General features: G+C 42.8%; 1 protein-coding gene across 14 annotated transcripts in view; it reads right to left on the bottom strand.

Annotated features, from left to right (window-relative positions):
- The window catches only part of PPP1R9A (protein phosphatase 1 regulatory subunit 9A), a 162,061-nt gene that overhangs the window by 40,011 nt on the left and 101,630 nt on the right, over window positions 1–20,420 (bottom strand). For 6 of the 14 annotated variants that reach the window (XM_078378706.1, XM_073003195.2, XM_073003196.2 and 3 more), the window contains 7 exons: window positions 19,688–19,717; window positions 18,542–18,610; window positions 15,364–15,519; window positions 6,125–6,178; window positions 3,184–3,413; window positions 2,471–2,567; window positions 2,056–2,227 (listed from right to left, as the gene is read on the bottom strand). In XM_078378706.1, the coding sequence (XP_078234832.1) occupies window positions 2,056–2,227; window positions 2,471–2,567; window positions 3,184–3,413; window positions 6,125–6,178; window positions 15,364–15,519; window positions 18,542–18,610; window positions 19,688–19,717 (808 nt within the window). The remainder of the gene's footprint in view (window positions 1–2,055; window positions 2,228–2,470; window positions 2,568–3,183; window positions 3,414–6,124; window positions 6,179–15,363; window positions 15,520–18,541; window positions 18,611–19,687; window positions 19,718–20,420) is intronic. The other 8 variants (XM_078378708.1, XM_073003199.2, XM_073003202.2 and 5 more) reach the window with 2 other exon arrangements.

Here is a 20,420-nt window from a genome sequence, read left to right as displayed (position 1 = left end):
TTATCTACTCGCATTTGCATGCTTTCGAACCGCTAGGTTGGCGGGAGCCGGGACAAGCAACGGGAGCTCACTGCGTCGCGTGGATTCGATCTTATGACTGCTTGGTCTTCTGACCCCGCAGCACAGGCTTCTGCGGTTTAGCCCACAGCGCCACCACGTCCCTTTTTTCTTTAGCAATAGTGTCCACCATTTTTTCAAGGATTTCTCCCAGAGAGAAAATCTTAAGTGGGACTTTCTGTTTTTAATGGCTACCTTTGTGAACTTACAGCAGATCTGACAATTCTGTTTGATGTCCCTCACCCAGGCAATAAAGGCATGAAGTGTCTGTCAGTGAGGGGGAATGTATTAGTGCAGGTAACACACTTCTTAAACCGACCCGCTGGGACCATAAAAGGTGAGAACAGCTGTTAACAGATGAACAACAAATATAACCAAGAATCTTTTTTTTTAAAATGATGAAGATGACCGGGAGAGGGTTGAAGGAAAAAAGGGGAATCAACAACAAGGTAAAATGAAATATATACAAATTACGTGGATTATGAGAAGAAATAAAGGCTCTACAGAAGCTCCCAGACTGCTCTCTCAGCAGTGGCAAAAAAGGAGCTGAGGATTAGTTACAGAGTGTGGAGCATGCACATGGCATGGACTAACACTTTCTTTAGGCTCTAGAGTCTAGAAGGTTCCGAAGATGCTCATGCATGTACAAAAGGAACCCATATGTGTGAATTCAGAGATCTCGATGAAGAAAAAGCAGTTTCATGTACATATGTGATGATGGCAGACAGTGGATCAGCCAAAATTACAGCTAAAGCACAATTTCGATTTTAAAAAGGGCAGAGGATGATTGTTGACTTACTAACCCACCCGACTCCCTGACAGTGATATGCACTTCCAGGTGTTTTATTACCTTCAAACACACTCTAAAAGCCTCTCCCCCTCAACACATGCATCGGTTTGGGTTGATAATGCACCTGATATTTGCAGTGGACCCTTGACTTACAGACGGCTTGACTTACAGACTTTTTGAGTTACAGACTTCTCTGGCCGCAAAATTTAGATTTGACTTGCAGACTGAGATTTGACTTACAGACCAGAAAAAAACCAAAATGGAACAAAAACGGCCTGTTACGGGATTAATCGGTTTTCAATGCACTGTAGGTCAATGGAGACTTGACTTACAGACTTTTTGACTTGAGAACCGCCTTCCAATACGGATTAAGTTCTCAAGTCAAGACCCCACTGTATATAAGTAAACCATCTATCTATCAATCGATTCATCCACAAGGGCTGCAATCCTGTTGTGCAATGTTACATCACATAAGGCTGATAATGTTGCCAGCCATAGCCATTTTTCAGGAATTACATGTTTCCTGTTCCCCCCACCAAATGTTCCCTCCGGTCCTGGGAAAGCCACTGGAGGCTATGGGACATGGAGGCACAGCTTTAATTTTTGAAAATTGCTGTTGCCAAGATAAATTCACCAGTGGCAGCAATTATTAGAAGTTAAATACTGTCACACACACCATCTTGCAGGCCTCAATGGCTTCCCTGAGATGAAAGGGATTCCTAGCTGAAATTTCCTAGGCAGTCTTTGAATATTTGGCTTGGTGGATGACAGTAAACTTTTAATTCCCAAAAAATGGTCATGGCTGATGATGACATCATTAGATTTACATAGTTTAGCTTTATTCTGTTGCATTTCAGCCACACATATGTTTATACAAATGTGATTTGTCTCTCAAATGTTATTTTGCCAAATCACTGGTTTACTTTTTAGACTGAAACACCATATCTTGAACCCTGGAACACAGAGTAAATGAAACCAGGCATAAAGATAGATAAGGAAGATGCACACACTTTCTTAACCTGTTTATTAGCACAGTGTAGAAACTGAAGAGTGCCACAGGCATTGTATTAGATGATACACTTCATCTAATTCATTATTTCAGTGAGACACCACATTGTGCATTACATTTTTTAAAACATTAACATCATTGTAACTAAGTCACAAAGAAAGAACAACATTCTCAACTTTATCATCTGGTTTAAACAAACCTTGACTTAAGGCATCCAGGCAAGACACCTGTTTTCCATCTAGGTTTTCCATTGTATCTCCTCTTGAGACTTCTCCAAGAGATGTCTGCTTTTCGAAAATGTTGTTGTTATTGTTAACTTGGCTCCCATTTTGCTTCAGTAGCCTGAAAACGTCTGTTTCAAGTTCTCTAATCTAGGAGAAATATGACAATTGTTTTTTTTTAAAACCTTGGTAACGCTTCCTTTTTTACCAGACAGAGACAACACAAGTGACTACCAATAACAAATTTCTTTAGCATCATTATCCAGCACAATGGTCATCTCCCTATTTAGTACTGTTTATTTAAAATATTTAAAATCTGCCTCTTCATAAATTGTATATACAGCCACTACCAAAGCATCTCCAAAATAAAAGGAAGTAATGAAAGCTACTTACACGAGCTTGTAAACTTTGGACTTCTACAAAATGAGCTTTCTCTAGATCTTCAATTTTTTTCCTTTCAGCTTCTTGTCGTTTGATAAACTCAAGTTCTCTTAGGAAAAATAAATAAATTTGCCAATTAGAACAAACTGCTAAATTGTAAAAGATATTAAAACAATTCACTGCAGCAGAGTGTTAAAGATTTTCTTAGGAAACTGATGTGTCGATTAGAGGTATCTTACTAATCTAACAATAATGAACCTGCACCAGCAAGAAAGACAAAAGCATGGAACAAATATTTCCTTGTTGAAAGGAATATGAACACTGTTTGGAACAATGACTGAGAGAAAGAGAGAAACAGATAAAAACAGAAGGATTGAAAACTGCTGTGATGGACACAAGTGATGAAGCCATCTAACATGATAGTATAATTTATCAAGGTACTTTTTATTGCCACTGTAAAGAATTAGCCAACTTTCTATTCCATTATTTTTCCCAGGAATGTAGGGTAATCTATGTGGCTGGCATTGAGTATCACAACAATCTGTCAGGTAGGTTAGACAGTGAGTGGTCCCATCATGAGTTTCATGGTTGAGCAGGAACATCTCTGCAGTCCTAGCTCAAGACTCTGACCACTTTACCTCACTAACGCTCTGCATACGTATGTCTTGTAAGCATTTTGAGAATTAACACTTGAACTGCCAACTCTGTTCGTGGCTATTGCTTACTTCTGCTGAAAGTCCTTAATCAGTTTCTTGGCTTTGTTGTATTTCTTCTCAAGGGCCTGATACTGGCTCTGGGTCTCCTTCAGATGTTCATTGACAGTATGACACAGGGTTTGTGCCTCAATCCAGTAGCTCTCGAGCTTCATCATCCTGTCCTTGTTCTCTTCAATGTTCTGCTGAAGCTGGTTCTTTTCCAACTCCCATCTTACTTTCTCATTCTCAGCAGCTTGTAGCTGGGCAAAATAAGACAGAAGCTTTTAAATTCAGATTCACTTGTTCAGAAATATCAGGACAGGGATTAGTTACTCTAGGCAGGTTACTAAATACAGTACGATACCATGTCATACAAAATCTACTGGCACCTTGTCTTTAATGTTCAGAACAGATATGAACAACATGTAGGGAACAACATGTAGTTTTCCAGATGTTGTAGAATTGCAGCTCCCATGATCCACCACCATTGGCTATGGTGAGAAAGGCTGATGGGAGTTGCAGCCCAATGATGTTTGTATGGATACATGTTTCCCATCTGTAATTATGCAGGCTGAATGTATTCTTTTCTGTCTATCTGCCTAGTATTTCCTGTAGAATTTAATGTGCAGGATGTACAATTGGGGTCATTAATGTGGAGGACATATAATTATAAAACTCTTTGTGGCAAGTAGGCATGGCTACCTCACTCTTAAAGCTCTATAGATCTGATTGTTTATAATAAGGTTGGGGAACTCTGGCAGGCCTGCAGGCCAAATTTCTGCCTCCATGAACTCTCATGGGCTGAACCAGGGCAAAAAAGGCCAACCAAATTAAGACAAGTCAACCAAAACCAAAACAAAACTGGAAGTCCCTGAATAGCCACCTCCAATTCCGATGTTTAGTTTTGGGGTGGGGTGGACCTTGGAGCCCCTCTGAACCCCAGAACAAATCCTGGAGTCTTGCCTGCACCAATTCACTTCTAAGAGCTCTACAATGCTTTCGGGTGGGGTGTCACACAAAATGCTCCTGGATACTTTGTACAACCAGGGTTCCCAGCCTTGGATCCCCAAGGTTCTTGGACTACAATTCCCAGAAATCTCTGCTCACACAGTTAGTGGCAAAGTCTTCTGGGGGTTTTAGTCTAAGAACATCTGGTTACCCAAGGTTGTGAACTACTGATTTACTGTTTACATTTAAACTTCTGTAGATATTTTAATATTGGTTCTGATTGTGAAGTTGAGTTTTGTTTGGTGCATCACGGCCTCCCCCTATCTGCCTCAGCCTGCTGACACTTGTCCAACAGGCTGAGGCAAAGAGGCAGTCACAAAAGCAGCAAAATCAGGGAGCTAGACGGAGTACAGATTGTATTTGTCTTCAGTGTGGTCACTCCTGAATTGGCCTTCTCAGCCACACTAGACGCTGTTCCAAGTCCTCCATACAGGGCACGATACCATAAGTCTCTCAAGACTGAAGGATGCGTAATCTAGAAAGCTTCTTATATGATGACTTTTTAAAACAGTGTGACTCACCTTGAGAGGGCTAGGTTGCCCTGGATGCTTAAATAAATAAAACAAAAAAGCGACTTAATTTTTTTAAAAATAAATTCCCACTAGAGATGAAAGAAAATTTTACTGGGCAGAATTCTGTTCATGAAATCTGGAGTGTAACACTGCACCACTACCTATAGCGCTCTCTGTGATCTCTGGCTTATTGTGGTGGAAGCCAGAGATTAACCCATTCAAAGCAACATGATAGTAAATACTTCCTTGAGCAAACGGCAGAGAAAGAGCAAATGGGCATTCAGCAAACTACTGAATATCTGATAGAAACAACCAGAATTTTGCTCTGTATATAATATGAAAAGATTTCATAGGTATGTGTTTTGTAATAACAATGGCTTGTATTTAGAACTAGTGTATTTATTAAACATTTTACACATTTTCATGCTCAGGAAAAAGCATTCACTTTAAAGGTTTTAAATTACTAGCTATTATATAGTGCATTCAGAATTTGCTTCTGAATAAATGGCAAAAATTGTAAGGAATGCACATATATTTAACAATTGTTACTGTGCATTCCAAAAGGAAGCAGGTATACTTTAGACATAATAAAATCAAAGGGACCTCCAGCTAAGCCGATAACCATGGGTTGAACTGATTTCAAAGTCTTAAAAATACACACAATACTTTGTGTGCTTAGAATTCTACAGCAGCGGAATGAGCCAAACGTACAGTAAAGAATCTAGTGGTTAGTCAACAAACTCTGAAGACAATAAGTTTTTCAGTGGGTACCAAATTCCATTTACATGGTTTTCTAATACTATATGAGAACTTACTACAAGATTTCTGAAGTTTTAAAATAATGCAAGAGGGGTGAACTGCAGAAGAAAAATGAATGATGCTAGAATGTCTTCGTATATCTGCCCTTTTACCCCAGTCTCACAAACATTCATAACGAATCAAACAATATGCATTCATTCTGCATATTCTTCATATCATCAAAATGAATGGCTCGACCATAGTACAAACAAGCAAGGCTAATTAATATAATAAATATAAAAGATTCCACTAAGGAACGTTTTGAAAAATTAATTCCTAGTTGAAGTCTCATGTTTTCATCTATGTGAGAAGAGAAAAGAATACTTTATGCTTCTCAAAACTGAGGCAATATAAAGAAAGCAATATATAAAAAGAAACTGAGGCAATATATTTTCTTTCAAGCCTTTTAGTGATCTAATGATGTAGGAGAGGAATAAAAATTTAACATGTAATTGTAGCTACGTATTTTCTTTCTAATAATAGGCCTCTTGGTTCCTTCTCAGGTTTCGTTAGAGTACTTCTACCAAAACAAGCTCTCTTGAGACACTGTGTTTTCTGGATGAGAATTTACTTTTCTTTCCCTCCCTTTGAATTCACCCGACAGCAGTTAAAAATAAGAAGACTGTCATTTAGTCACGAGTCGTCATCCTTACCTTTGTTTTCAGCTTCTGAATCTCAGCTTCTGTAACGGCATGCTTGATTTGCAGCTGGAAGAGCAAAATCACAAAGTGAACAAGTGAACCACAAATGCCAATGTTCCAGTGTATTTTTGTTGAAGCGATACTTCTACGATGCCACCTGAATACTGTTGTACGCACAGCAGAAGGCCCACCAAAGTGCTGCAGTGCAGTAGACTGTAAATTAAAATATCCAGCTTGGAAAATGACTCAGTCTATGTAAGTTAATTAAAGAAAAAGTGTTGCTGGCTAGCCTCTCAGAATATCAGAGGAGGGTACCCAATCAGCCTGGAAAGGCCAAACGTTTTAAAGGAGGAAAAAATATCAATGGTCATACTCGGCTTGTTAGCTAAACCAGAATTGAATGTCTCAGTGCACAGAAATATTCTTAGAAAGCTTTACTGCATGGATTAGGCAGGCATGTCAGAAGGGACAACTAACACAGAAGCAGCTTATTAAAAGGCTCCAGTACTACAGAGGACACAATGATCACATGTATTTACTGCAGCAGCAGCAATAACAACAAGAAAGCTTATGTAACTCTCAACCTGAGCTAAAAGAACTTAAACAGATCCCTGGTGAGGTCTCCCTTGCACCCAGTTCCTCCCCAAACCTTTGAGACAGAAATTCCAGTCCTGGGCAAGCTGCTGTTTAAGATGGATAGTGAATCTAACTAGAACTATGGCACACTATAAATTCATTCACTGTCCCAAGGGAGTAACATCACAGCCTACAGTATACATGTTTTTGCTTATGGGCACATTTGGATTTGTTAACATATACATAAACATATGCCAATGGGGGAACTAACCAGTACATGTATCTCCATTGCACTACTAATCATCAAGTTTTCTTCTATTCACTATTGTAGATGGTTATGAACCTCCAAAGATTTCAGGAACCCACTAAACCTCCTCTCTGTCTCTTGACCCAAGTCTATGATCATAGAGACCCCTAATGATACTATCTTGTCTACCTGCTGTGAAAATTCTGTTTTCAAGGTCACATGCCTGCTAGTTTTTCAATTAACTATAAATTTCAATTAACTACCCTTTCTATAAAAATGTATCCAAGACAGCTAACAGAACATACAAAGGTAATGAAATTAAATAATGGCAACTATCAAAATAATACAAGCAAGTGGACAAAACCAAGAACAAATCAAAAAGAGTGGCTAGCTGAACTAAGGTGAACAGCTAACACCAGGAAATCCTAATCAGCTTGTCAGGATGAGTGAAAATGCCTTTGCCTGCTGACAGAAGGCCACCACAGGAGTGGAGAAGGTGGGGAACTTGAGAAGGAGGGGAAAATGCCTCCATTTCTCCTTTGTCCACCAAATACATTTCTGGTATCAGCAAGAAATGAAGTAGAGACTCTCTTACAGAATCCAGGCATGGTCCTATTAGAAAAGATAGCCTTTTAGGAAATTAGGCCCTATAAATCTCTTAGGACATGTGCATGAATTGGGAAACAGGGACGTCCCAAATCTAATTTAAAAAAAAAACAGTCAGAAGTCTGAAAAGACTTCTTGTGGCCAGTCAAACATTTCAAACTACAATTTTAATTAAAGCAAAGCCTCCCACAGGAAAATAAGAAGCTGTGACCCAAGTTCATAGACAGAAATGGCAGCGTGGTGGCTGTCTGCCATCTCAGCTCTTTGCATCCACTGTGTACAGTACTTTGATCCATTCATATGCAGTGTCTGATATGAGAAGCCATCATTTTCGCTCTGAAACTGCAAATCATAGTACTTTGCATAGCTTCTTACCCTCTTCTAACCGCCTTTCTATAATAAATCTACAAGCAAGTCAGCTAGTTTTATCCCCTTTCATAAATGGTGTAAAAGAAAGAGACCCTCAACCAATTTTGCTACTAAAAGACTGCTCAGGTGCAGGTGCATTTATTAATGTTTTCTGTGATATTAAAACAGACTCTCCTATAATAAACATAAAATAGGTGGCACTCATTTCTCTGTCTAATAACTGAATCAAAGCACACCATAATTGATATCACTCATTAAGAAGCACGAGACAGGAAAATTCTCCTAGTACCAAACCTAAGAGCTTTCTGTGAAATCAGAAAGAACCAGTGTGCACATAAGAAAGTTCCTTTGCCATGTAAAGCCTGTGAGAAGCTACTAAGCAAAGCTAAAATATAGCAACTAACAAATGAACAGAGCTGTCTCAGGCGGCAATCTTTGTTGCCTTTACTAGTGATTATGCCTCATCTGCCATGATGGTATTGTTTTCTGAATAAGCAGACACTGGGTGTCTGGTAAGGTGAAGGCCACTCACCATGAAGAGACCCTGCTACCCATCTGTTCCCACTATTATTGTGACATCCTTAGCTTTCCTTGGCCAAAGAGATTTAAAACAAATTTGACTTATTCTTTTGAGATAAGGGAAATGGATCCTCTTATTTAAGAATCTAACAGTTCCAGAACCCCATTTGGAGCAGTAGCTCTCAGCCCTCCATAATCAGAAGACAAAGACGTAATATTGTACAACGGCCAAGGTCAGCATCCCATTTGCCTCCTCCAATTTTGCATTTATGACACACAAAATTCAGACACTTAAGATCCTCTTTGCAAAAGATGATTTCACATAAAAATGGCATTCATCCTCAGATAAATTTCTAATCTGACATCTGATTAAATTTTCAATTTAGAAACTGGGAGGGAAAGGATTCCATTCCCCATTCCTCAACTTTACTTTACTTTATTGGTTGATTGCTTAAAACCATAGGTCATTGCAATATATCAGTGACAGCATCAAATATATGTGGCACTGTCATATCACAATTACACTTAAAAAGTAAGATTTAGGATTTTTGATGCTTGGCACGAATCTTCTTTGCTGCCAGGGCAAATTTTGCTACTTGATGGGTAGCAATTACATCCCTGCCCACAAGCAGCATACAAAGTTGAGCCAGAGGAGGGCTGTCACAGAAAATTCTAAGTATGCCTGCAAGGAATTTGCTCCTTGGGTGATCATATAAAGGACATCTTAACAAATAATGAGAAACATCTTCAACTTTGATCAAAAGGAACATTTTCATACCTTCCTACTAATATAGCTGTTGGCATACACTGAAGGTGCAGAGCTGTAAACACTTTTCTAAGAGGGGCTGAGGTTAAATTAACAAAGTAGTCCTCCAAACAGAATGAAGTTTTATACAAAGGGAACCAACAGGAATAGGACATTTCTGAGATGGAATGGACATCCTGCCTCTTAGAGTAAAGACATTTTTTCTTTAACCAGATGCTTAGCTTTATTTGAAACAAAGGTAGGAAGGGAGTCTGTGTCAATCCCATAGTTCTGCAAAATGAGTCTTACTAAATTCACCCAGGATTTTCAAGATGGATTCTGAAGCTGTTCTGTGTAGCACTTCCTAGGAAGGCGAGAATAATTCATGCTGGCCAATTTCAGCCAATACATGGCCAGCGCAATATCAGAATGTGTTTCAATTGGAATCAGTCCTACTTCGGCCCTTAGATATGCAGAGGGTGTGTTGTGAAGGACAGTTAGAAGAGACTAAATAAAGGAATTTTGGATCACTTCTTCAGTGTGAGTCTTTATATATCACCATATCTCTGCCCCATATGTTATTTGGGGTACTATTTTCTTGGCAAACACCTCAACTGCAGGGACCACCAACCTCCTGCCATGGGTTGAAGTAAACCGCAAAAGAGACTGAGAGGACTGAGATGCTTTTAGATTAATTGCTTTCAGATGATATTTTCATGAAAGTTGCGCATTGAAACAAAGACCAAGATATCTAAAATTGCATAGCTGCTCGATGGGTTTGCCATCAAGCTTCCATGTACGGAATTTCCTCTTCTTTCCAAAAACTAGAACTTTAGTTTTGGTGTAACTGATGGTCAGGTGTTCTCTTGCACAGAATTGGCTCAAATTGGTCAAGAGTTTTCGCATACCAATGTTGTGGAGACCACTGCAATATCATCTGCATATAGAAGGACTGAGAACTTGACATCCCTAATTGTGGGTCGGAAAAATTCCAATTGGCTCAATTCTTGGACTATGCTGTTAGTATAGACATTGAAGAGGAAAAGGGCCAACAGGCATCCCTGATGGACTCCTCTTTCTGTTGGAATTGACTCAGACAACAGGCCATTTTTCCCAAGCCTTACCCTGAAGCTGGTGTTAAAGTGAAGCATCTGGATTAAAAACAACAGCCTCCTATCTATATTGGTGGCAGAAAGTGTTTGCCACAGATGGGCTCTATCTACGAGGTTGACGGCTGAACTTTTTATTGCATTTTTATTGTATTTTAAATGCTGTAAGCCGCCCAGAGACCTTCGGGTAGTGTGGGTGGCATATAAGTTAAACAAAACAAAACAAAACAAAACAAAACAAAACAAAACAAACAAACAAACAAACAAACAAACAAACAAACAAACATATAGCTCCTTCTTACCTAATTGAGAATATTTTTGTATTAAAAGGTGGAGTACAAAACATTGGTCTAAAGTAGATTTTCCCTTTTGGAACCCTGCCTGTTCTTCTGATATTACTGACTTTTCAACAGCCCAGCGCTCTAATTTGTCCAGTAACTATTTGGAGTACAGTTTGGAGACTACATTGAGAAGACTGATTGGTCTAAAATTGTTTGGGTTAGCTTTACAATCTCTTTTGTGAATAGGGATGATTATACTTACACCCCACCCCTGAAGTGTTTTCCCATGCTGGTTTATACCGTGTTTCCCCAAAAATAAAACAAATTAATATATTAATTTTTGCTCCAAAAACACATTAGGGCTTATTTTCAGGGATGTTTAATATACAGTGGTGCCTCGTATAACGAGTGCCCCGTTTAACGACAAATCCGCATACCGATGCGGATTTTGCGATCGGAAAAGCGATCGCATAGCGATGTTGCCTATGGGGAAAAATCGCTTTGCGATGTTTTCCCCATAGGCACCATTTTCCCCCAGCTGAGCGGCGGGAGCCTCCCAAGGAGCGCTCCCGCAGCTCAGCTGGGGGAAAATGCCTGCGGTGGCCTCTGAAGGACCCTTCTGAAGGGTCCTTCAGAGGCCACCGCCGGGATTCCCCTTCCCCGCGGTCGGCTTCCCCGGCCATGGTCGGACTGTCAGGAGTCCGACCATGCCTGGGGTAGTCGGCTGCGGCTGGGATCCGAGCCGCGGGGAGGGGGTGGAAGGCATGGCCGGGCTCTTCAGCAACTGCCGAGGCTTGGATCCAAGCCTCGGCGGCTGCCGAAGAGCCCATCTATGCCTCCGATCCTCTCCCCACAGCTTGGATCCAAGCCGCGGGGAGGGGGTGGAAGGCATGGCCGGGCTCTTCAGCAACTGCCGAGGCTTGGATCCAAGCCTCGGCGGCTGCCGAAGAGCCCATCTATGCCTCCGATCCTCTCCCCACAGCTTGGATCCAAGCCGCGGGGAGGGGGTGGAAGGCATGGTCGGGCTCTTCAGCAACTGCCGAGGCTTGGATCCAAGCCTCGGCGGCTGCCGAAGAGCCCATCCATGCCTCCGATCCTCTCCCCACAGCTTGGATCCAAGCCGCGGGGAGGGGGTGGAAGGCATGGTCGGGCTCTTCAGCAACTGCCGAGGCTTGGATCCAAGCCTCGGCGGCTGCCGAAGAGCCCATCTATGCCTCCGATCCTCTCCCCATAGCTCGGATCCCAGCCATGGGGGGAGGGTCGGAAGCATAGCCGGACTTCAGCCGGCTAAGAGGCCAGCGATCGGGCAGGAGGAGGTGGGAAGTTTCCCCCAACCCCTCCTGAGCGAACGCCGGGTTTTCAGCCGGCTAAGAGGCTGGCGATCGGGCAGGAGGTGGTGGGGGAATCTTCCCACCTCCTCCTGCCTGATAGCCGGCCTCTTAGCCGGCTGAAGTCCAGCTATGCCTCCGATCCTCTCCCCACGGCTTGGATCCAAGCTGCGGGGAGGGGGTGGAAGGCATGGCCGGGCTCTTCGGCAACTGCCGAGGCTTGGATCCAAGCCTCGGCGGCTGCCGAAGAGCCCATCCATGCCTCCGATCCTCTCCCCACGGCTTGGATCCAAGCCGCGGGGAGGGGGTGGAAGGCATGGTCGGGCTCTTCAGCAACTGCCGAGGCTTGGATCCAAGCCTCGGCGGCTGCCGAAGAGCCCATCCATGCCTCCGATCCTCTCCCCACAGCTTGGATCCAAGCCGCGGGGAGGGGGTGGAAGGCATGGTCGGGCTCTTCAGCAACTGCCGAGGCTTGGATCCAAGCCTCGGCGGCTGCCGAAGAGCCCATCTATGCCTCCGATCCTCTCCCCATAGCTCGGATCCCAGCCGCGGGGAGGGGGTCGGAAGCATAGCCGGACTTCAGCCGGCTAAGAGGCCAGCGATCGGGCAGGAGGAGGTGGGAAGTTTCCCCCAACCCCTCCTGAGCGAACGCCGGGTTTTCAGCCGGCTAAGAGGCTGGCGATCGGGCAGGAGGTGGTGGGGGAATCTTCCCACCTCCTCCTGCCTGATAGCCGGCCTCTTAGCCGGCTGAAGTCCAGCTATGCCTCCGATCCTCTCCCCACGGCTTGGATCCAAGCTGCGGGGAGGGGGTGGAAGGCATGGCCGGGCTCTTCGGCAACTGCCGAGGCTTGGATCCAAGCCTCGGCGGCTGCCGAAGAGCCCATCCATGCCTCCGATCCTCTCCCCACGGCTTGGATCCAAGCCGCGGGGAGGGGGTGGAAGGCATGGTCGGGCTCTTCAGCAACTGCCGAGGCTTGGATCCAAGCCTCGGCGGCTGCCGAAGAGCCCATCCATGCCTCCGATCCTCTCCCCACAGCTTGGATCCAAGCCGCGGGGAGGGGGTGGAAGGCATGGTCGGGCTCTTCAGCAACTGCCGAGGCTTGGATCCAAGCCTCGGCGGCTGCCGAAGAGCCCATCCATGCCTCCGATCCTCTCCCCATAGCTCGGATCCCAGCCATGGGGGGAGGGTCGGAAGCATAGCCGGACTTCAGCCGGCTAAGAGGCCAGCGATCGGGCAGGAGGAGGTGGGAAGTTTCCCCCAACCCCTCCTGAGCGAACGCCGGGTTTTCAGCCGGCTAAGAGGCTGGCGATCGGGCAGGAGGTGGTGGGGGAATCTTCCCACCTCCTCCTGCCTGATAGCCGGCCTCTTAGCCGGCTGAAGTCCAGCTATGCCTCCGATCCTCTCCCCACGGCTTGGATCCAAGCTGCGGGGAGGGGGTGGAAGGCATGGCCGGGCTCTTCGGCAACTGCCGAGGCTCGGATCCAAGCCTCGGTGGCTGCCGAAGAGCCCATCCATGCCTCTGATCCTCTCCCCACGGCTTAAAGCCTCCCCGCTCCGCCTACCCCGGCTGTTCTCGGACACCTGGAAGTCCGAGAACGGCTGGGGAAAGTGGCGCGGGGAGGTTTCAAGCATCGGGGACAGTGTGGGGGGGATCGGGAAGGCTTGAAGCCTACCCGCGCGGCTTACCCAGGCCGTTCTCGGACTTCCAGAAGTCCGAAAACGGCCTGGGTAAGCGGCGCGGGTAGGCTTCAAGCCTTCCCGATCCCCCCCACACTGTCCCCGATGCCGGTAGCCTACCCCAGCGTTCATCCCACCCGCCGCCGGTTACCCTTGGGTAACCGGCAGCAGGTGGGATCCAAGCCCAGGATGCCTGAAAGGCATTCCAATCCCACCACCCTCCCCCCGCGGCTTGGATCCGAGCCGCGGTGGTTACCCCAGCCATGGCCGGACTCTAGGGAGTCAAGCCATGGCTGAGTTAGCCGCCCTGGGTCAGATCCAAGCCGCGGAGGGAGGGAGAAAACCGGATAATCCATTCCTATTGGAACGGATTAACCGGTTTCCAATGCATTCCTATGGGAAATGGTGCTTCACATAACGATGTTTTCACATAACGATTTTTTTTTTGGAACCAATTAACATCGTTATGTGAGGCACCACTGTACAACAATCTACATGTATTAAAATACATTCATGTCATCTTCTGGTTGCTGCACAATGGTGGGGGACAGGGTTTCACTTAACTGGGGCTTATTTTAGGGGTAGGGCTTATATTACGAGCGTCCTGAAAACTCATACTAGGGCTTATTTTCAGGTTAGGTCTTATTTTCAGAGAAACAGGGTATATGTGAACATTCTAGCAAGCACTGCACACTACCAAGTGGTATTTGACTTAAACAACTCTCCTGGGAGCATATCTTCACCAGAAGCTTTGTTACTGGGCAAAGAGGAGATCAAGTCATTTATTCCTAAACTGAAAACTATTGTGTCACACATTTTTACATGAAATTTACAAGCATCTCTCTTTATCTACACAGGGAAAATACACATGTGTATGCCTCTCACACTTGACAGTAAATATGTTGAGTATAAGAACATGTGATATCCTGCTGGAAATGTGTCTTCTGCAAAGGAGAGTTACAGCATAAAAACTGGCATGGCACCTGATGTCTGTATGCTGATATTTGTATGCCTTCAGTGAGCAATTTATAGTGTTCTACAACCCTAGATTACTTCAGAATCTGAAGCCATCTGCTTTAACTTGTGAAATACTTAAACATGTACTATCAGATAACATTATACTTCCATGTTATCTGGAGTGACAAATAAGATTTAGGGAGCATGAAATAGCTCAAAACAATCCTACGCAACTTTATTTGGAAAAGTCTGATTACATTAAATTAGGCTTGTTTCCCAGGCACATATAACTGAAGCTTTGATCTGAATTCAGAATTGGAGATTACACATACAGATATCTTCTTTATCATGTGTGGTGAAGTCAACAGATTAATATAACCAACGGTCAGAAATAAGTTAAGAAAAGCAAATAAATTTGTTTCCTGGAAAAAGAGGAGGCAGGATTAAATTAACACCTGCAAAGGCATCAGATCTACAGCTGCAGCAATGGTGGTAAGAACTGGACAATTTACTCTCAAGGAGTTCCACTGAAATTAGCAGGCCAATTCAATAAGTGCTTTTAGGAATATAGATCCTGCTGTAAATGTTAGTAATAGTTTATTTGTGGACCTTTGTCAAAATGACAAGCACTATCTTACAGTGTTAGCCATAGCAACAGATAGTAAAAAAGAAGTGGCAAAGTATGTCTCCATTAAGGTGAGAAGTTCTGCTGAAGCCATTTATATATCTTTATTATGAAAGTCACTGGGAAATCACCCAAATCAGTCAGGAAGAGGACTCTACATCTGTGAAAAATCTATACTGTTGAGTTACCCACTCTCTGCTTTTCAGTTTACCTCTTTGAATTTGTGAGCCAGTTTGCTAGTGTCCAATTCTGCTGGAGAAAACATGTCATCATTTTCAGGAAGCTCAAACACTTCAATGGCCATATCTCCTCCTGGAAGGATAGGCCCCATATCATCCTCATCTTCATCAGTGGCATATTCCCCTGTCTTAGAAATACAGAAGTAGAGAATTTCTGTCATTCTTTTATCAATAATGAAAGGTATGTCTTTAGTGCACAAAGGCATTTTTAAAAGCACACAATTTTAACAGCAGCTAAGGGAAACAAGCGTGGAAAAGACAACAGTAGCAGGAAACACAAGGTAGAATTTTATGGGAACTATACCATGTAAATGGATGTTCTAAATCCTAAAGCAGTAACAGAATTCTAAGGGCTGGGACTACAATAACCATGTGCTATATTATGCAGTTTCTATCTTTGCACAGGTCCCATCCTTCCTTTAGCAGATATATTGATGTTCATAAGATTATATAATTTCAACCTCACAACAATCTTGCTAAGCAGAGGAACAGGCTATGTACAATTATTTGCAAAGATATCTAATGACAGCACATCCACTTCCCTCTACCTTTGGCAGCCAATTTGAGCAAGTACTGAAGGTGGCTACAAATGAAGAGCATTCTTTCCACCTTTTCTTTACCTTGGGTTTCTGCTAAGAAGAACCTGCATTTTCCTGCCAAAGAGCAGCCTTGCCTTTTACTTGCCATAGGAAGAAGGACGCTGCAGCTTTGAACCCGGATTCGCCAGCCTGTGTGTCCTTGGGCAGGCTGCACAATGCCAGGATCCTCCCAAAAGGAAGGAATAATAAACCATTTCTAAGTACTCTCTACCTCAAAAACCCTGAAAAAGGTTGGCGTACATCAGAACTGACTTGATGGCACATAGTTATTATCTCTGACGCTGACTGCTCTAACCTGACATTAGAAAGGGAAATAACAAGGAAAGTAGTTGCTTGAAAAGAGAATAAGGGAATACCACTCGCAAAAGGGAGAGAAAACATGGATAATAATAAGCACTGAATTATCTGTTCCAGCTTGGCAATATGATAAAGGAAGTAATCTTGGTGAGAGTATAATAAGATACTGGTCGGACAGAAGCTCTTCAGGCACAGCTGCCTCTTGGAACCTGTGGCTACTTGACTAAAATGTGGCCTCTCATGGTCTAGGCTATTTTGGAACAAGGCCAGTAAGACAGCAATGTTGCCTTGCCACTTTCTAGATCTGAATTACAGTTCTGCAATCACACAGAGATAGATGGTATCCTGTACAGATGTGAGTTGATGGCACCATCCAGCACTGCAAACTGATGGCTTCTAAGCAGCTATAACTGAGCTGCAACTTCCCTAGTCAAACTGGTAGCGGCTTGCATTTGCCTTAACATGTTGATGACACTTCAGTTCACAGAAATATAAAATAAAAACAACATTGTCTTGTAAAAAACCTAATGACTGACAAGTTTTATCTGGCACTAAGCTTTCATGGATTGTTCTGCTTCTTCAGATGCATACAGGTCATGAAAGCTTATGTGGAAAAAAAGTGTTTATCTTCAAGCTACTGCAAGAATACTTGCTTGTGCTGCAACTGACTACTTCTTTGATAATATAAAAGCATATATTCTAAAGTACAGCCTCTCTCTCTCTCTCTCTCTCTCATCCTCCTGTCTCTCTCATTTCTCTTTCTCCCCCTCCCCCAGTCACAGTTATTTTCAGTTCTTTTTGGACCAAGGTGCAATATTTATACATGTCTACCTCAAAGGCCCACTGAATTCAATGGAATTCACTATCACATAATGACTATATGATTGTGCCCAGGTTCCATCAGATCTTTTTGATCTCATCCCTCTTAAATCTCAACAGGAGATATTATAAAAACTCATTCTGTAGCTCAATGTGTTAAAAGCATTAAGACCAAATATTTTCAGCTGACCATGAACAAGTGTTGCTGAATTAAGAAAAGTAAAGGAGAGAACTACAAAGTTCTGCTGAAGGACTCCCTTCCATTTTGCTGTTTCCACTAAAAAGGCTTTAGGGAGAGGCAAGGATATCAATGACCTTCCCTGCTCATAAAAAAGGTACCAAAAATGTATGGTGTAACATTATGATACCTTTTCCCCACTGCTACTAATAGGTACTACAGTGGTGCCCCGCATAGTGATGTTAATCCGTTCCAGGAAAAACGTTGCTATCCGGATTCCTCGCTATGCGGGGCAAAAAAACCCATAGGAACTCATTAAAACATGTTTAATGCATTCCTATGGGGGGGTAAACTCACCGCTAAGTGGGAATCCTCTATAGGGCCGCCATTTTCGCTGCCTTGGTAAGCAAGGAAACGGCGCCGGTGGCCATCTTGGAACGGCGCCGGTGGCCATCTTGCAAAAATGGGGCCTTTGGGAGGACCGTGGGGGAGGGCTCCCCCACGGTCCTCCCAAAACCCCATGCTGGCATTTCCGCCCAGCTGACCGGCAGTCGCTTCGGAAGGAGCACGGGGGAGGACTCCCCCGCGCTCCTTTCCAAGTGCTCAAGCCGGCTTTTTCGGCTAGGTGACCAGTGGTCGCTTCGGAAGGAGCGCGGGGGAGCCCTCATGGGGCCTATGGGGAAAAATCGCAAAGTGATTTTTCCCTATAGGGAACATCGCAATGCGATCACTTTTGCTATCGTGAGGCACCACTGTACTTGCTAAAGATAAATATAATTATATCATTTCATACATTTCTTACAATGGAACTTATGAAAAAGACACACGAGTGCAGCTACAACAGCCATATCTCCCACATAATTACTTTGTTCAGCACATAATTGGTTCAAGTAAATGTACCAAATGACACGTTTCCCAAAAATCTCCAGGAGCTTCCCATTATTTTCAGTGAAACTGTTAGTAACCTTTAAGCATTTTGCTGAATAATCTCCCATCTTCCAAGTTTCTCAACTCCAGATATATTATGACAGAAATTAAAGAATAACTCCAGACAGACACCAATTAACCTTTGAGAAATTCAAAAGGACAGATCTCAAAAAGGAACCAAATTTTGGCCTGTAACCAAATAAATGAAGGAGGGACAGTAGCAATATTAGTTGTTTAGAAGCTATGCTGAATTAATAAGGTATATATTAGAATATTATTAGTAGAGCATAGAAAGCAATGTATCAGAGACAAGTTACTTTCTTCACAAACCTTTTTAGGGTAACAGTTGTTATTTTTATTGTAGTTGCCTGAGGCTCCATGCAATTTTCTTTCAGTTCTCTAAAACAGTTGATAACAAACATTAAATAAGACCTCTTCTATTCATTAACATTCTGGTCAATAATTACAGCAGGGTTATTTAACCTCTGTTACAGTGGTGAAGAAATTGTGGCTCACTTATCACCCCAGTCATGCTGGATAGGACTGATGGGAGATGAAGTCACACAATATTTGAGGACCAACTGTTACCTACACCTACTCTACAAAAATTCACCACAAAAACAAGGAACTTACAGAACAAGGGAGGTGAGGGAACTGTGACCCTCTAAGCGAATAATGTACTACAGTTGCCACCTGTTCTATTCAGCACAATCAATAGTGAAAAATCATGGAAGCTGCAGTCCATCAACATCTAGAGGCCACAGCTGCCCACCCTTGTTCAGTGGTTCCCACCCTTGGGCAACACAGGTATTCTTGAATGACAAATTCCAGAGACCTCGGCCAGCACAGCTAGAGTGAAGACTTCTGTAGTTACAGTCCAAGAACATCTGGGTTACTTGAGGTTGAGAACTACTGTTGTAGAACATCTCCAACCACTTTCCTTTCTTTTGCAATATACTCCCAGAAGTGCTTCTTGGCATTAATTCCTGCTTCCTACTATGGGGAGGTGTCACTGCATCTCAAGAGACAAGATTGATGTATGTATGTGACAGGACTTTCTCTACAGTGGCACCTAAAAGATGGCACTCTTGTCAAAGGGCATTCCGGGTAGCTCCATATTTGGTGAGTTTTTGGTGTGAAGCCAAAACTATACTATTATGGCCTTTGGTTTTTAAAACTAATTATTACAATTGGCTTTTAAAATAATTTAAAAACTGATTTTAAATAATGTTTTAATCTGTTTAATTGTGCTTTGCTTTGGGAGCCTTGGAGAGGAGAAAATCTATTAACAGATTCATTTAATAAATAAATTAATCAAAACATCATACATTTTAAGGAAATAAGAAGCTGACATGCATGGAAATGAATGGGGTATATATTTACGAATGAAGTAAAAAATGAGCATATGCTATCTGTCTACATTTTTACTCATTTAGTAAGGACTGTATGGTCCTATGTTAATTCACACTTACATACCTGGAAAACATTCTCCATATTTCTCCATATCTGATGAGAAAGTGAGGGGACAATTGGGAAGACCTTGTGAAATAACATTCAATATTCAGCACACATAGTGGCATGGAAAAAAAGATGGAGTAATGATTGTATAATTTCCTTATACAACACTACTTTCAAAACTAATTAGAGGGAGATAATACTGATCCTGTGGCTAGACAGATAATGGTGCTTCTGTGTATTAACAAACCCCACTCTTAATATAGTGGAAACATAATCCTATGCAAAAAACCCATCATTTATAATATCAGCTTCACCAGGGCTTCATAATAAAATGAACTCAATATCTAACATCTCCACAAACTTTTAAAATATCAACTATGCATTTTATTCTGGGAAAGACTACATTTGTTGCTTTCTTCTCCAAATCAAAGCTAGACACTTTCTTAGATACTATTGTTCATATGTAATCTCAGGGAACTTGGCTGCATGTAACTTGCCTCTTTAATTGGATGAAATTAACATATCAATTTCCCAAATACAGAAAATGCCAAGCTATAATAAAGGCACATGTGAGCATTTATTCTAAATTTCTTACTATTCTATGGTGTTGTTTAGAAAATATTTTAATCTCTAGAATTATACAAGCAGATCTAGGACCTAGTGGTCTGAGGATCACTAGAGTTGATCGCTCATGTTTAAGCTGCTTCTATCTCCTATACCTGTTTCTATTGCAGTGGTCCCCAACGTTTTT

This window comes from Pogona vitticeps, chromosome 6 (genome assembly GCF_051106095.1).
Source record: "Pogona vitticeps strain Pit_001003342236 chromosome 6, PviZW2.1, whole genome shotgun sequence".
NCBI classification, from domain to species: Eukaryota; Metazoa; Chordata; class Lepidosauria; order Squamata; family Agamidae; genus Pogona; species Pogona vitticeps.
This window is presented reverse-complemented; position numbering and strand designations above follow the sequence as displayed.